This window comes from Corythoichthys intestinalis, chromosome 13 (assembly GCF_030265065.1).
Source record: "Corythoichthys intestinalis isolate RoL2023-P3 chromosome 13, ASM3026506v1, whole genome shotgun sequence".
NCBI classification, from domain to species: domain Eukaryota; kingdom Metazoa; phylum Chordata; class Actinopteri; order Syngnathiformes; family Syngnathidae; genus Corythoichthys; species Corythoichthys intestinalis.
In genome coordinates, this window is record NC_080407.1 from 19802990 (window position 1) to 19820574 (window position 17585).

The 17585-nt window shown below is 41.7% G+C and overlaps 1 protein-coding gene across 1 annotated transcript in view; it reads left to right on the top strand.

The window, feature by feature from the left end:
• Nucleotides 1-11349, top strand: part of cerk (ceramide kinase) — a 70045-nt gene extending 58696 nt beyond the window's left edge. The window contains exons 10-13 of the mRNA XM_057855708.1: nucleotides 1254-1318; nucleotides 4555-4757; nucleotides 6590-6795; nucleotides 6991-11349. Of these exons, the coding sequence (XP_057711691.1) occupies nucleotides 1254-1318; nucleotides 4555-4757; nucleotides 6590-6795; nucleotides 6991-7099 (583 nt within the window). The 3' untranslated portion in view covers nucleotides 7100-11349. The remainder of the gene's footprint in view (nucleotides 1-1253; nucleotides 1319-4554; nucleotides 4758-6589; nucleotides 6796-6990) is intronic.
• The last annotated feature ends 6236 nt before the right edge of the window (nucleotides 11350-17585 follow it).

Genomic DNA, 17585 nt, shown 5'->3' on the forward strand with positions numbered 1-17585 from the left:
GGATATTTTGTGCTAAATATAACCCTCAGCATAGCTTTGCTAGCATAATAGCTAAAATGACTTTGGATACTTGATGAGAAATCTATAATTTTACAAAGACATCTCTTGAAATGATTCAATTCAATTCTTTGATATTCAGTCTAGCTTTAACATAGTGGACACGCAATAATGACACACTAACAGAGGGGACAGTTTGTTGTAATGTTAGCCCTCAGCCTAGCTTTGCTAGCGTAATAGCAAACATGACTTTGAATACTTGATGAAAAATGTATCATTTTACAAACAAACCTTCTGAAATAATTCAATTCAGTACACTTCCTTGATAACAGAGTGGACATTTTGTGCTAAATATAGCCCTCAGCATAGCTTTGCTAGCATAATAGCAAGCACGAGTTTGGATATTTGATAAGAAACTATAATTTTACAAATATATTTTTTGAAATGATTCAATTCGATTCTTTCATATACAGTGTAACTTTTACAGAGTGGACGCATTGTGATCACACACAAACATAGGTGACTTTTTGTGCTAAAGTTAGCCCCTAGCCTAGCTTTGCGAGCATGATAGCTAACATGTCTTTGGATACTTGATGAAAAATGTCTTATTTTACAAATAAACCTTTTGAAATAACTCAATTCAATACATTTCTTCGATAAATACCTTTAACAGAGTGGACAGTTTGTGCTTAATATAGTCCTCAGCCTAGCTTTGCTAGCATAATAGCTAAAATGACTTTAGATACTTGATGAGAAATCTTTAAATTTATTCCAAAATCTTTTGGAATGATTCAATTTCTTTGACATATGGCTTTAACAGAGTAGACAAGTTGTGATCACACACTAACAGAGTGGACGTTTTGCGCTAAAGTAGGCCCTCAGCCTAGCTTTGCTAGCTTAACAGCTAACATGACTTTGGATATTGGATGAAAAATGTCTCATTTTACAAATAAACCTTTTGAAATAATTCAATTCAATACATATCTTTGATAAATAGCTTTAATAGAGTGGACATTTTGTGCTAAATATCGTCCTCAGCCTAGCTTTGATAGCATAATAGCTAACAAGACTTTGGATACGTCATCTGAAACCTATGAATTTACTCATAAATCTTTTGAAATGATTCAATTCAATTCTTTGATCATGAGTATAGCCTTAACAGAGTGGACATGCAATTATTAAACTGAGGACAGTTTGTTCTAATGTAGCCCTGTAGCCTGTTAAAATTAAAATCTTAAACCGGATTTGTATTGCAGGTGCAATGTGTGCCAGCGCCAGACCTCATTACAGGAGATCCGCGATGACGAACCGTCGCACACAGGTAAAGTTTTGTTTGTACAAGCGTATCCTTGATATTTGAGTTGCGAGGAAAACCCCGAGTGTGTCATTTTATGTATTTGAACTCAGTTACTGCCATTGACAGTGCTACACATCAAATCCGTGCCATTCACGGTTACAGACGTCCAATCCAGTGGCAGGGCAAATGTAAAAAGGGCCCAGGTGCGCTGAGTTTGGCCCCCGAAATGAACAGCCAATAGGCTTGTTAGCATTTATTCGCGGGTTTCTTCACACTTTTGGAGACAATCGTCTGATGGTGCAGGGTGTTGGTGGAAAATTTTTAGTGGGCTCATCCAGACAGGTTGTGGAGAGGGGTAAAGATATTTTCACATTTAAATACTACATTACAGCTCGTGCGTCATCTTCGATTTCTTTTTGCCCCTTTCCTTGCTTAATCACGGCCTTTTTTACATTGGCAAACTGGGCCCCCTAGATGCCAGCACTCCTTAAGCTCCGCCCCTGGTCCAATCCAATTAAAAATGTAATACTTTGCACTAGTGATGCCAGCCGAACCGCCGGACCCACGGTGGCGCAACTCCAACGACCTGAGCCGACGAAATCCAACAACCCGGCCAAAAGGCCATATTCCACGCGTTCACCTTAGTCTTAACCCCTTGCACTGACTCCAGTTTGAAAGCTGGAAGAAGGCTTCGAAACACAAGTTGACAATTTATTCAGGTCGAAAGCAATCAAACAGCAAGGCAAACAGCAAATAGGTCCCCGGCAGAGAGTCAATTATGGACCAGAGTCAGCAAAACAACAAGCACATCGGAATGTCCCCAAGAAGCGACAGATGTTAGCTGGACGTCCAGTCTTTTTGAAGTCTGCGGTGCGGTGGGCCGGACGAAGGGTGTGCCTGGGTGTTGTTTAGGATACTTCTTCTGTTGCACATATGGGTGGTCAAGTTTGTGCGTCAATGTTCGTTGCTCGGTCATGGTTACTGAGGCAACTGAGGTGGGAGGTTCGGCCTGCCTTGATGTCTGAGAGGCGTCGAGCTATCAAACTGGAGTTGTTTTTGTTATCGGGTGTTGTGGTCTTTTTTTTCTTGTGGTCTCTCCTAATGTAGTCACATTAAAAATTTCCCTTGCTTAACCACACCCTCCTGTTACACCCGCAAACCAAGCCCTCTCGAGGTCAGCACCCACCTAAGCGTCGCCCTTAGTCCAATCCAATATAGTTGCAAATAAGAACTCCCCTCACTTAACCACGCCCCCTTTTCACCAGCAAACCGGGCCCTCTAGAAGTAGGAACTGCCCTAAGCTCCGCCCCTGGTCCAATCCATGACATATTTTAGTTACATTAAAAATGGAATACTTTTCAACTGTTTTAAATTATATGTATTCATTTCAATGTTTTTTTTTTTTTTTTTTTTTTTTAAAGATTTTTATAAAGATTTTTTTATTACAGTGGGGCAAATTAGTATTTAGTCAACCACTAATTGTGCAAGTTCTCCCACTTGAAAATATTAGAGAGGCCTGTAATTGTAAACATGGGTAAACCTCCAGAAAATCACATTGTTTCATTTAAAAAAAAAAAAATGCATATCATGGTGGAAAATAAGTATTTGGTCAATTCCAAAAGTTCATCTTAATACTTTGTTATGTACCCTTTGTTGGCAATAACGGAGGCCAAACGTTTTCTGTAACTCTTCACAAGCTTTTCACACTGTTGCTGGTATTTTGGCCCATTCCTCCATGCAGATTTTCTCTACAGCAGTGATGTTTTGGGGCTGTCCTTGGGCAACACGGACTTCCAACTCCCTCCACAGATTTTCTATGGGGTTGAGATCTGGAGACTGGCTAGGTCACTCCAAGACCTTGAAATGCTTCTTACGAAGCCACTCCTTTGTTGCCCTAGCTGTGTGTTTGGGATTATTGTCGTGCTGAAAGACCCAGCCACGTCTCATCTTCAATGCCCTTGCTGATGGAATATTTTCACTCAAAATCTCTCGATACATTATTTCCTTTACACAGATCAGTCGTCCTGGACCCTTTGCAGAAAAACAGCCCCAAAGCATGATGTATCCACCCCCATGCTTCACAGTGGGTATGGTGTTCTTCGGATGCAATTCAGTATTCTTTCTCCTCCAAACACGAGGATCTGTGTTTCTACCAAAAAGTTCTATTTTGGTTTCATCTGACCACAACAAATTCTCCCAGTCCTCTTCTGGATCATCCAAATGCTCTCTAGCGAACCGCAGACGGGCCTGGACATGTACTGGCTTCAGCAGGGGGACACGTCTGGCAGTGCAGGATTTGAGTCCCTGGCGGTGCATTGTGTTACTGATAGTAGCCTTTGTTACTGTGGTCCCAGCTCTCTGTAGGTCATTCACTAGGTCCCCCCGTGTGGTTCTGGGATTTTTGCTCACCGTTCTTGTTATCATTTTGACGCCACGGGGTGAGATCTCGCATGGAGCCCTAGATCGAGGGAGATTATCAGTGGTCTTGTATGTCTTCCATTTTCTAATAATTGCTCCCACAGTTGATTTCTTTACACCAAGCATTTTACCTATTGCAGATTCAGTCTTCCTAGCCTGGTGCAGGTCTACAATTTTGTCTCTAGTTGTTGGTTGTGGACAGGTGTCTTTTATACCGATAATGAGTTAAAACAGGTGCCATTAATTCAGGTAACGAGTGGAGCCTCGTTAGACCTCGTTAGACCTCGTTAGAAGAAGTTAAACCTCGTTGACAGCCAGAAATCTTGCTTGTTTGTAGGTGACCAAATACTTATTTTTCACTCTAATTTGGATATAAATTATTTGAAAATCAAACAATGTGATTTTTTGGGTTTTTTTTCCACATTCTGTCTGTTTACCCATGTTGACAATTACAGGCCTCTCTAATATTTTCAAGTAGGAGAACTTGCACAATTGTTGGTTGACTAAATACTTATTTGCCCCACTGTGTATTTATTTTTCCAGGTGATTAAATAATATTTTTGTTTTATCAGTCATTCTTGTCTTTCAATCAACACAAAATACTTGAGTCTGATGATATCATGACTTGGAATGTTTTCACTCCCTGGTAGTGATGTTACATTCATGATGTCCTTGCTTGTCAACCTGCAAATAGAAAATGTATTGTTTTGTGTAACAGGAGTCATTCTGTTTTAAAACTTTTAAGTTTTTTTGTCTGTTGCAACTAATACTCACGTGCGACTTATACACCGCACATTACTAAGAACAGTCTTTTTTATTTTGTTATATTTTTGCCCGCGTAGACAGTGACACTTGGACGGAAATCCGCGGAAAATTCATCGCCATCAACGCCGCCAACATGAGCTGCGCGTGTCCCCGCAGTCCGCAGGGCTTGTCGCCCTCCGCCCACCTTGCCGACGGCACCGCCGACCTCATCCTGGTGCGCAAGTGCTCCCGCTTGGACTTCTTCAAACACCTCCTCCGCCACACCAACAAGGAAGACCAGGTAGCTTTCTGTTCCGCTGACTCGGCAAACAAACGCGCTCACCTGCGGGTCGTAAATAACCTTTCCCGCGGAGGCGCCGCTAATTGCTGGAGCAGTGATACGTGCAACATCAGACGCAGTCTAAAGCCCTCATAGGATAACTCGACCATCGCCGGTGATTAGTAATTTTTATAGGATGGGATTGTTTAAAATCGGTCCCAATGTCCCATTTAAAAATGTGAAAAATATCAATCAACCCTTTGTATGCTAAAAAAAATAATGAATTTAGAACTTGTAGATGTGCATAATCCCCTTTTCTACAACAAAAGAAAAATTGGCTAACTTACATGGCAAACGCCCGCTAGCTTAAATGCTATAAAATGCTAACTTTTTTTCTTCTTTTACAATGCTCTTACCAAATGCTTCAAACACAATTTCCCACAAAAAAACAGCTAAATATACCAATAAACTAAATTACAAATGCATTAAAAACACATTTGCTCAAATAAAAACTTATGTTGGTCTTAACAGGGAGCAGCTGGATTCAGCCATGTGAAATGAGTTATGTCATATTCACTGTCGCCACTAGAGGGCAGTGTATCCACTCAAATCAATAAAACTAAATGCGAACACTTTCAAAACAAACCATTACAACGTCACTTTAATTAAATGAATACTCGAAGCAGCAAAATTTAATTATTTTTTTTTTACTAAATAAATTACTCAAGTTAATCGTTTAATAGTTGCAGCACTAATACGTATATATTAATGGTACGCTTTCTGTTAATTTTAGGTCATTTCCAGGTCACTTTCTGTTGAGCAACCCAAAATAAACAGCAAAATCAACAGGGAGTGACTGAAAATCAACATCAAATGACCTGAAATGCCCCAAAATTAAACTCATTCATTTGTTATTGACATGAGTGGCCTCTAGTGGACAAAAGCATTTCCTACCATTAAATGAATACAATCATATCTCAGATTTCTATCGGTGCCAAAAACTGGGAGAGACGTGGACATCCTCTTTTTAATGGTGCTTTAAAGACGCTGCATGATTGAACACATTGGCGTGATCATAGGACTTCCGACTGCAAACTCGTATGTGTGGTTCATGCGACTGTATTGTTACATCCAATTGGTATAAAGAAGTCATGTGGTTATTTTTGCAATGTCTCATTGACGTGGACATGGTGACTGGTAGAGCCACTGTCAGCATTTCTGGCAAAAACAAGCCACATAGTGGTAGTGTAGTATATCTAGTTACGTCTGATTGGTACAATGGGGTCATGTGATTATTTTTTCGATGACTCATTGGTGAAACTGGGAGAGCCACTGTTGGTTATTATACTGTACTAGGCTTACAAATACACAAAAATAATTGAATTTTGACTAGAAAATACCAACAGAAATTAAATATCACCCGTCCTAAAAGAGCATGAGTGCCCCCTAATGGAGAAAATTTTTCCTACCATGAAATTAGGTTTTCTCTGTTCTATCAGTTCCAAATAAAAACTGGGAGAGAGGTTGAAATCTGCGCTTTTGAGCAATTTTGACTCCATGTCAGATATTTTAATTTTTTAGAGGCACTTTAAAGATGCTGCATGATTGAACACACCGGCGTGATCATAGGACCTCTGACTCACGTGTGGTCATTTGACTGTATTGTAACATTTGATTGGTATAAAGGAGTCGTGATTATTGTTGCAACAACTCATTGACATGGACAGAGTAACTGGTAAAGCCACTGTCAGGATTTCTGGCAAAAATATGCCAGTAGTATGATATGTAATGACATAAACCTGTTGTCATTTTAGCATTTGAGCTGAATTGAAGCCAGTCTCATCTGTCCACAGTTTGACCACTCATTCGTGGAAGTCCACCGTGTACGAAAGTTTCGCTTCCAGCCGCGCCAAAATGAGACCGTGTCGCTGTCGGACCTAAGCGGGCCCCAGAAGGATCACATTTGCTCCAGGAACACACCGTGTCGCTACGGCAACTGCATCTGCAGCCACTGGACGTGCGATGGTGAGATCCTGCCTCACGTCGCCATCCAGGTCAGGTATGTGAATACAAATGACTTGTTTGAACTACCTTGACTAGGACTTCCACAAACGGTTGTTTTGATAGACTCATCGATTATTTCGTATTTTATTAGTTAACTAATCAGGTTATATGTGCAATCATCATCATGCTCTGCCTGCTGTCCAAATCAAAAGGGATTTAACATTGAACTCATAATGGATGTTCTCCCCAGTGTCCATTGCCAGCTGATCAGGCTGTTCGCCCGCGGCATCGAGGAGAAAAACCACAACCAGAGTCCTGTGTGGCTTCTGGAAGCAGACGCATTCCAATCTGTGGGCTGAACTCTAAACGCTGACCATCGTGGAACTATCTGGAAGGAATTCTGATCTGGTCTAGGCTTCGAAGAGCCACCAAGAGATGATGAAGGCAATTTCCTGAAATGCTAAGCGAAAAAACAGAACAAGACAGGGCTTCTGGTGTCTATTTTTCATCTGTGACCTAAGCGAGAGCAGAAGTGAGTCAACGGGGACCACTTGACAAGAACCGTCTGATACGCTCAGAGCCAGATGAATGTTTTTGGTGTAAACTGCTAAAACGTTGCCGCCATTTACAGACGTTTTGCTCAGTTGAGCTCAGATGTCAAGCCGGTCTTGATGTCTGAAGAAAGGTCACAGAACATTTGGGACTGATATATTAAAGTGACTTTTGTGTTTAAGTCCATGAAGGAAATGGTAGTAATGTGTTCTTTCGGTTTAGCAGTGTAGATGAAGTGCTATTTGGCAAACAATTGGAGTCGAGTCACAGGGACTCGAGTCACAAATTTGATGACTCGCAACGACTCGGACTTGAACAAAAAAAAAAAACGTAGACTCGGACTTGACTCGCTTGAGCTGGGAGGGAGACTTGACTCGACTCGTGAGACAATGACTCGAGACTCGACAAGTTGACTCGAAAAACTTCAATCGTAGATTGGTTCCTACCTGCCAGTGAACCGCTTAGTTGCATGGTTGTAGGTGGGCTAAGGAACAATGGTAATGGCCTTGACTAACCTGTGACTCAACTTGACTCGACTCAACAACCTTTTGACTTGAGACTCAACTCATTTTTACAACCTTGAGACTCGACTCTACTCGAATCAATTTAACCTCGTGAATCGACTCGACTTAACCTCGTGACTCGACCCGACATAACCTCGTGAAACGACTCGACATAACTTCGTGACTCGACTCAACTCGACATAACCTTGTGACTTGAATCGTCTCGACATAACCTCGTGACTCGAATCTGATTTGAATCGTCTCGACCAGGGGTCGCGTTAACCGAATATTTTCCGTCGTTGACCGGTTTTTTAAAACGGTGACGGAAAAAACTGAAGTCCATCTGTCATTTTGACAGGTTGCAATTCACACCCCAGACCACAGGGTGGCGAGTGAGCATATTAATTAGCTATTGTCTCTCTTAATGCATGACACCGTTGGCCTTACTCGGAAAAATGTCAAGGCAACTGAGTGTCCGAACTAAGTCGTCTGTCCGAGGCAAAAGTCCAAAACCTCATGACAATAGCCTCTGAAGGAATCCCACTTGAGACATTTGATTATGCACAAGCAGGCACGCAATTCAAGTCCATGCGCACCAGGAGGAAGACTGCGTTCAGGCCACAGCAGGTGAACTGTTAATTTCATTGTTCCATTATGTAGCCTACCTACTGGGGCCACAGTCAGCTGTTTTTGTCACTGCCTAGAAAAAGTTACATATTCATATGTTTGATGGCACGGTGTGGATTCTGTTAAGCTTGTTCGGACAGAATATTGTAGCGTCACCGGGGTCTGGCGGCAGCACCGTGATTGACACATCAACGCGAGCTTCTTATTGTTGCACCCGGTGTGCCAGCGCGTCATCCAATTGGTGGACTAGATTGCCGCCTGTGTATAAAGTTGCCTCTTTTTCTTAGGGGGCGGAGTTGTTGTTTTGTTGGTGTTGCTGGCGGTAAGCAGAGTAAAAAGAGGGAGAAAAATACCACGACTTCCGTGTCTAATTTTTCGCCGCCAAGCAAGCATTACAATATTAATTAAAAATGAATGAAAACTAAATACTATTGAATGTCATTATTATCATTTTAAGAATTTAAGTGACGGGTAAAAATAGATTATGACCGGATTTTTATGACCCTGTCAGTCAAAATGACAGACAACGAAAAAGTCTAGCGCAACCTCTGGTCTCGACATAACTTCGTGACTCGACTCGACATAACTTCGTGACTCGACTTGGCTTAACCTTGTGACTCGACTCGACTTGGCTTAACATTGTGACTCGAATGGACACAACAAATCTCTTGACTCGACTTAACCTCGTGACTCAACTCAACATAACCTCATGACTCAACTCGACAGAACCTCATGAGTCGTGACTCGACTGGACATAACCTCGTGACTCGAATCGACTCGACATAACCTCGTGACTCGAATCTGACCCGAATCGACTCGACATAATCTCGTGACTCGACATAACGTCATGGCTCGACTCAACATAACCTTGTGAATTGACTCGACATAACCTCTTTAATCGACTCGACTTGGCTTAACCTCGTGACTCAACTCGACATAACCTCGTGACTCGACATAACCTCGTGACTTGAATCGTCTCGACATAACCTCGTGACTCGAATCTGACCCGAATCGACTCGACATAACTTCGTAACTCGACTCGACTTGACATAACCTCGTGACTCGACATAACTTCGTGACTCGACTCGACTTGACATAACCTCGTGACTCGACATAACTTCGTGACTCGACTCGACTTGACATAACCTCGTAACTCGACATAAACTCATGGCTCAACTCAACATAACCTTGTGAATCGATTCGACATAACCTCTTGAATCGACTCGACTTGGCTTAAACTCATGACTCGACATAACCTCGTGACTCGAATGGACACAACAAATCTCTTGACTCGACTCGACAAAACCTCGTGACTCAAATCAACTCGCCATAACCTCGTGACTTGAATGGACACAACATAACCTCGTGACTCGACTTAACCTCGTGACTCAACTCAAAATAACCTCATGGCTTGAATGGACTCGACATAACCTCGTGACTCATCTCAACTTGACATAACCTCATGGCTTGAATGGACTCGACATAACCTCGTGACTCAACTCGACATAACCTCATGACTTGAATGGACTCGACATAACTTCGTGACTAGAATCGACTCGCCATAACCTCATGACAGGAATCGACTCGACATAACCTCGTGAGTCTTGACTCGACATAACCTCGTGACTCGACTCGACATAACCTCGTGACTTGACTCAACTTTCCCACAACAGGTAAGACTCGGGACTTACTTGTGACTCGGATCATAGTGACTCGTGCAATTGTCTGCTAGTTGATATTCCACTGACTCTTATTGTAGAAGCTTCCCATCAGAATGAATGTCGACCACTTTCTGCACTCATAGGCCTTGTTCACACTGGTAGCCAAAATCAGATTGAACATGGATTGCTATTTTGGAGTCTGAACAATCACAAAGCACAGAAATCTGATTTTTGCGGGACGGATTGAAACTACATACTAGTTTCATATCAGATATGGACAAGATGCTTCACTGTTTTGACTGTCCATGAAATCACGTTGTTCTGCCTGATGCCTTCGTGACACAGTAAACTGTCAGGTGTGTCAATATTGTGAACAGGCCCAGATCCGATTTGGACATTTCTAAAAGTAGTGTGACTAAAAATTACATTTAAGGAGGAATCAGATTAGAATCGGACATGTCCACAGTCTGAACGCAGCTAGAGTACGAAACGGACAATTCCATAGTGAAGTTGGTATTCCAAAGAATGAATGCTTAAAAATATGATTTTTGGTTTAGTAATGAAAATGTAATAAAGAACTGATATGACTCGTACCTAGCGACGCTACACTCATGCTTTTGGTCAAAACTATTAAGAAAAACATCCACTCATAATTTTTATCAGGTTCTTTTTTGGGATGCTAACATCAAAATAGTTAAAGATTCTCCAAGGAACCAAGGTTGCTTATTATTTATGAGCTAAAGGACCTCTCAACTCCATACCTGTCATGTTGTACGGTTTCGGCAACAAGACAATGTGCGTTACCACGATGGTTGAATGACGCGAGAAAAGTCAGAGACACGGAGAAAGAAAAGCGGGAGTGGAAAGGAGGGAAGAGTGTTGTCACGCTGTTGCAAACGCGATGCTAGGCTAGGTGGCTCCAATATTTCCTGACTGTAGCCGACAGCCTACAATCTACGCCCACATGATGCTACACTAGATATAATATGCATATAAAACTAGATGCTTAATGACAGACTGAGCGGCGTGAGTAAACAACCGCCATCTTAAAGCAGTAGACTTCTCAGAAAGGCTGTTGCAGTGAACCTTCCCAGCGAACCTATGTAACTTTTTATCTAAAATACTCCTAAATCAGCAAAATCTTGACTTGAATCTATCTTAAATTGATGAAACAGTTTTAAAACTTTCACATGTTGAAAATAGACAGAAGGGAACTAATGCAAAAACGGGAGCAATTTTAACAACTTTAACGGTTTATTCACAACATTAAATGACTTCCAAACATAGCAAGGTTACTATGTTTTTTCTTTTATTTTTTGGGGGGGGCGGGGGATGGAAAAAAAACATGAAAGGTAACACCAGTTACTTTCCCAAGTAACTAATTACTCTTACATTCAAGTAACAGGAGTTCAGGAGTTACAAACTAAATTACTTTTGTCAATTTTGTAATTGTCAACATGGGTAAACGTCAACCATGAGAGACAGAATGTGGGGAAAAAAAAAAAAAAACAACAACAACTGAAAATCTCATTGTTTTATTTTTGAAGAAGTTATTTCCAAATTAGAGTGGAAAGTAAGTATTTGGTCACCTACAAACAAGCAAGATTTCTGGCTGTCAAAGTGGTCTAACTTCGTCTAACAAGGTCTAACAAGGCTCCATTCGTTACCTGTATTAATGGCACCTGTTTTAACTCATTATCGGTATAAAAGACACCTGTCCACAAGCTCAGTCAGTCACACTCCAAACTCTACTATGGCCAAGACCAAAGAGCTGTCGAAGGACACCAGAGACAAAATTGTAGACCTGCACCAGGCTGGGAAGACTGAATCTGCAATAGGTAAAATGCTTGGTGTAAAGAAATCAACTGTGGGAGCAATTATTAGAAAATGGATGACATACAAGACCACTGATAATCTCCCTCGATCTGGGGCTCCATGCAAGATCTCACTCCGTGGTGTCAAAATGATAACAAGAACGGTGAGCAAAAATCCCAGAACCACACAGGGGGACCTAGTGAATGACCTACAGGGAGCTGGGACCACAGTAACAAAGGCTACTATCAGTAAGACAATGCGCCGCCAGGGACTCAAATCCTGCACTGCCAGACGTGTCCCCCTGCTGAACTCAGTACACGTCCAGTCCCTTCTGCGGTTCGCTAGAGAGCATTTGGATGATCCAGAAGAGGACTGGGAGAATTTGTTATGGTCAGATGAAACCAAAATAGAACTTTTTGGTAGTAACACAGGTCCTCGTGTTTGGAGGAGAAAGAATACTGAATTGCATCCGAAGAACAACATACCCACTGTGTAGCATGGGGGTGGAAACATCATGCTTTGGGGCTGTTTCTCTGCAAAGGGACGAGGACGACTGATCTGTGTAAAGGAAAGAATGAATGGGGCCATGTATCGAGAGATTTTGAGTGAAAATCTCCTTCCATCAGCAAGGGCATTGAAGATGAGACGTGGCCGGGTCTTTCAGCATGACAATGATCCCAAATACACAGCCAGGGCAACAAAGGAGCGGCTTCGTAAGAAGCATTTCAAGGTCTTGAAGTGGCCTAGCCAGTCTCCAGATCTCAACCCCATAGAGAATCTGTGGAGGAAGTTGAAAGTCCGTGTTGCCCAACGACATCACTGCTCTAGAGGAGATCTGCATGGAGGAATGGGCCAAAATACCAGCAAAAGTGTGTGAAAAGCTTGTGAAGAGTTACAGACAACGTTTGGCCTCCGTTATTGCCAACAAAGGGTACATAACAAAGTATTGAGCTGAACTTTTGGTATTTACCAAATACTTATTTTCCACCATGGTTTGCAAATAAATTCTTTAAAAATCAAACAATGTAATTTTCTGGGTTTTTTTCCCACCTTCTGTCTCTCATGGTTGAGGTTTAACCATGTTGACAATTGCAGGCCTCTGTAATATTTTCAAGTGGGAGAACTTGCACAATTAGTGGTTGACCAAATACTTATTTGCCCCACTGTACATTCTATTTTTAATTGTTTCAGCATCCCAAAGACGTATTTATACGTCTTTTACGTTGTTTTTCATAAGAGATATCTCTGGGTTCTGATTCAACTGAGCTCCAAAGCACAAAGCTGAAAATCCATTTTAAAGCAATAAAACTGGCCGCACGGAGCGCCGGTGGAAGGGTGCCAGGCGGCGGACGACCGAGCAGAACAACTCAGAGGACGCCCGGGATCCCAGGTGCTGGACGACCGAGCAGAACAACCGGGACCACCAGTGCAGCAGACGATGTCATTGAGTCCGTGCTGCTCGCTGAGCTGACCCCGCGGAGACTCAAAAAAATCGATCTTTATGAGACAGGTGGTGATGGGGGAAAAGTTAACCCAGTTATCGCGGCCACAACTGCGTCATCTCAGTTAGTTATGTGTTAAGAAATTGTTACTTTGCTATCAAAAGCTCTATTTGTCTTGTTATTTATGTTATTTTGTAGAAGGAAAACATTATTCAGATGTTTGGGATGTAACTATAGCAAAAAATAGCTGTGTTAAAATCAAAGTTATGTTTGAAATATATGCGTACACAAAAATCTCAGTTTCTCAGTTTTTTCATCAGAAACTGGAAATTTGCTCAAACTAAGCTATTTCCTAATGCTGATTTCTAAAATAAAGAATGGAAAAAGATATGAACTTACTTTTTTTTCCTGCTGAAAGAAGAGTGTCTAGAGTTCCATGTTTATATAGCAATAGAACAGAATTTTCTGGGGGCCTTGCAAAATCAGTTAAAATCCAGTAAAGGGTCCTGGAGCGAAGGGCCTTGCTCCAGTGAAAATGGCTGGGAGTGAATGACTTAATTACTTTTTTAAAGTAAGAGTAACAACACTGGTCATAAAGATGCAGTCTGCAGAATGAAAAGTGACGAAAGCGGAGATTTTAAAATGCCAAATTGTTGCCAAACACAATTCGCCTGCAACTATTGCTGATCACTTCTCAGAATTAGCATAAGAAATGTTCCCTAACTCAAAGTTTGCATCGGTAAGTTAATTTTATCAATTGACCTTTTTCATTTATAACTGGACACACTAACGGACAACCTTCAAGTCAAACTGAATTGCTATCTGAAGTGCCATGAAGTGCAGCCATCAAAAGTGCTACGTACAATGATTACAAAAGTCACTGTTAATTTTAGTAATCATAATATAGCTGAAGATATTGATTGTTCTTTGGTTGCACCAGGTTATATGTGACAATATTAGCAATAATTTCATATTATTTTAAAAATTGAGTTTTATTTCTGTTTCATATTGCACGCTACATAAAACGTTGTAAGATTAGTCATCAATTTGTAAGGGCATACGTCACTATTTGTAAGATTGCCAACGGCCTCGGGTTGACAGTTATGCAACTCGCTCCCGATTCCCCAAAAGTGAGAGAGTCATTACCTCAGCGAGTGCGTTGTTCGCAAACATGGAGAGCCCACTCACGATTTGTTAATCACAAAACAAAGCCAAGATGGCAAACAAACACGCCTGCATCACGTAGGACTCTGTTTTTCTACTCCGCGGCAAAGTTATTGTGCTGCTAATGGTGCTTGAAGTAATTACACCCTCTATTGTGGTCGCCCTGGAGTATCGCTCGCACACACGACTACCGTTCTCGTCCTTGAATGGCACCATTAGCCAGAAGGCATTAGCTATAGCTCATTCACGATGGAGTATATGTGAAATTATTCAGCCTGCGCAGAGGGGTCAGCAGGAGTAAATATGAATTATTACTTAAAGCTATTGGTCAGTGGGTGGCTAAGACTGTTGGTTGTTTGTACACCAGTATTAAGAGACCATGTCTGACCATTGTCTGTTCTGCACTACATCAGAAAACATTACCTAACCAGATAGATCAAATATTACCAGAGTAGATCAAGTATACCAGAATATCTGTTGTAATCATTCTTAGACCGTAAGAGAGCTAGACCAATCACACCAGTAAAACTGTGCCTCGACTCTCCCTCGTCTTCTAGTTGACCTTTAACTTAAGTGATTTATTCATTTGTCCGCACTGGACAGATGTGATTCCTTGCGTCGAGATGCAGCGCAATCCAATATTAATACGCCTCAGTTCGTAGTGACTGAAATGTCAATTTGTCCTCCGGTTAAAAAGCCCCGACCAATAGCTCTCGCCACTTCATTCGTCCTCACACCCCATCCCGAGGGATATTATTAGTTCTTTGCCGCCTCTTCTGCTTCGACTTTTTACACCATCAGTGAGACGTCACTGGCTTGTTCCACTGTCAAGGGCTGCGAAGGACCGAGAAGTGTCGCGTTGTGCTCCAGGGTGAGAACGCAGCAGGGATATGGACAAACAAATCCCCTGAAGCAACTGCCACTGCTGGATGAGCGTGATGACTGACCGCCAGGCCTCCACTCTCTTCCCTGGGGCTAAACTGGTGTTGTAACTGTACATTCAAGTCAACTCTGTCTTGTTTTCGACGCGAATTACGAAGATCTTGGTCTTGCTAAATCAGGATTTATTCTCAGGACTGGTAATGAAATATGTTCCATTTTTCTGGTGTGCCAAGACTACAATTCTAAAAACAAACGCCTAAAAATTGATAGTCTTGGTCTTGGCTTGTGTCGGTCTCAACTCCCAAAAGTCTTGTACTTGGTCTTGAAGGGAATCGTATCCTTTCCCATATTTACTGTTTTGACTCTTTGTATTACTCTAACACACCCAATGTAAAATAAATAGCATTTATATCATAGTTTAAGAAAAACAAGCAGAATATATTTGATATTATGGACTAGGCAAGGATACCTTCTGACCACAGAAGCCCAAAGCACGTGTCATCCAGCTGACTGAGCGAGATTCACGCTAACAAGTAGGTGATGAGCAAGACATCTACATGTTGTCGTCTGCACCACCAAATCCCGCAATCAGCTCCTCTGGACAGTCCAGAACAAATGGCGTGACATCCTGTTTTGCCAAAAGGAATGCCTGATAACAAGAAGACTCCACAGCTGAGAATTTGAACACTCAGTGCTTAGGCTGACAAAATCTCCAGCTCTGGTTGCCTTGGCAACAGTGACGCACGGACTCACCGGCCCAACCTGCATCGGAAAATTACCCGAAACACCCAAACACAGCCTTCTCCCGGACCACAGCCCCGGCCCACCAGAGCCTTCAAAAGACTAAATTCTTTAGCTAGCATTAGAGATGTCCCGATCGATCGGCATCCGATCACGTCATTTTCAAAGTATCGGAATTGGCAAAAAAATATCGGCCATGCCTTTTTTATTTATTTTTTTATTTTTATTAAATCGTTTTCTAATTGTATTTAACGTTACAGACATAATATGTTACACTCATCCAGAGTCTTTAGTTTAGGCATAAGGTAGGGTTATGAAATTTATCCCGATAACGGCGGTAATTAATTTTTTAAAAAATGTATCAGGTTAAAATATTTAATGCAATTAATAAATGCACTGCACAACCCACTCACGCATTGTCGCGCTCAATCTGTATTGGCGTCGTTTTACCTACAGTGGGGAGAACAAGTATTTGATACACTGCCATTGGCTTTTCCCATTGGCAGTGAATCAAATACTTGTTGTCCCCACTGGATATAGAGAGATAAAAGGCAGCGTAAAATGAGTAGAGTGAATTTTGGCAGCCTTTGGAGCCTTTTTTTAATTGGCTAAAGCCTCACAATCCCTCTCCCTACGATTAGAAATATCATGGGAAGCAATGTGGGGAAGCAAGGTGCAATTGATCTTTTTCTTAACACCTTATGTTATTTCCCCACGCAGAGAAGATATATCAATTGGTAGCACTACGCACCGTCATGGTTCCACTTCCTAGCATGCATTTGGGCATGGCTACAGTATCATTTACTGAAAGCTCAACAAATACACTAGATGGTAATATTTAGTCACAATATACAAAGTCACAAGTCTTTCTATCCGTGGATCCCTCTCACAGAAAGAATGTTAATAATGTGAATGCCATCTTGAGGATTTAGTGTCATAATAAACAAATACAGTACTTATGGACTGTATGTTGAATGTATATATTCATCCGAGTTTTATTCATTTTTTTCTTAATGCATTGCCAAAATGTATATGATCGGGAAAAATTATCGGGAATGATTGGAATTGAATCGGGAGCAAAAAAAGCAATCGGATCGGGAAATATCGGGATCGGCAGATACTCAAACTAAAACGATCGGGATCGGATCGGGAGCAAAAAAACATGATCGGAACAACCCTAGCTGGCATGGCTTTTTTTTTTTTTGAAATCTTTTGTGATGTGGTGACTTTTAATCCAAGCCTTCTCGCCTGGGTCTCTTCGCTGTCTTGCATTGCTGTGTGATTACTCTCGGAATAAATTGTCAACTTGTGTTTTGTAGCCTTTTTCCAGCTTTTAAATTGGAGTCAGTACAAGGGGTCTAAACTAAGGTGAACACGTGGAGTTTTTGGCCTTTTGGTTGTCGGGGTCCCGCCGACCCGGGTCGTTGGAATTGCGCTAGCGTGGTTCCGGCAGTTCGG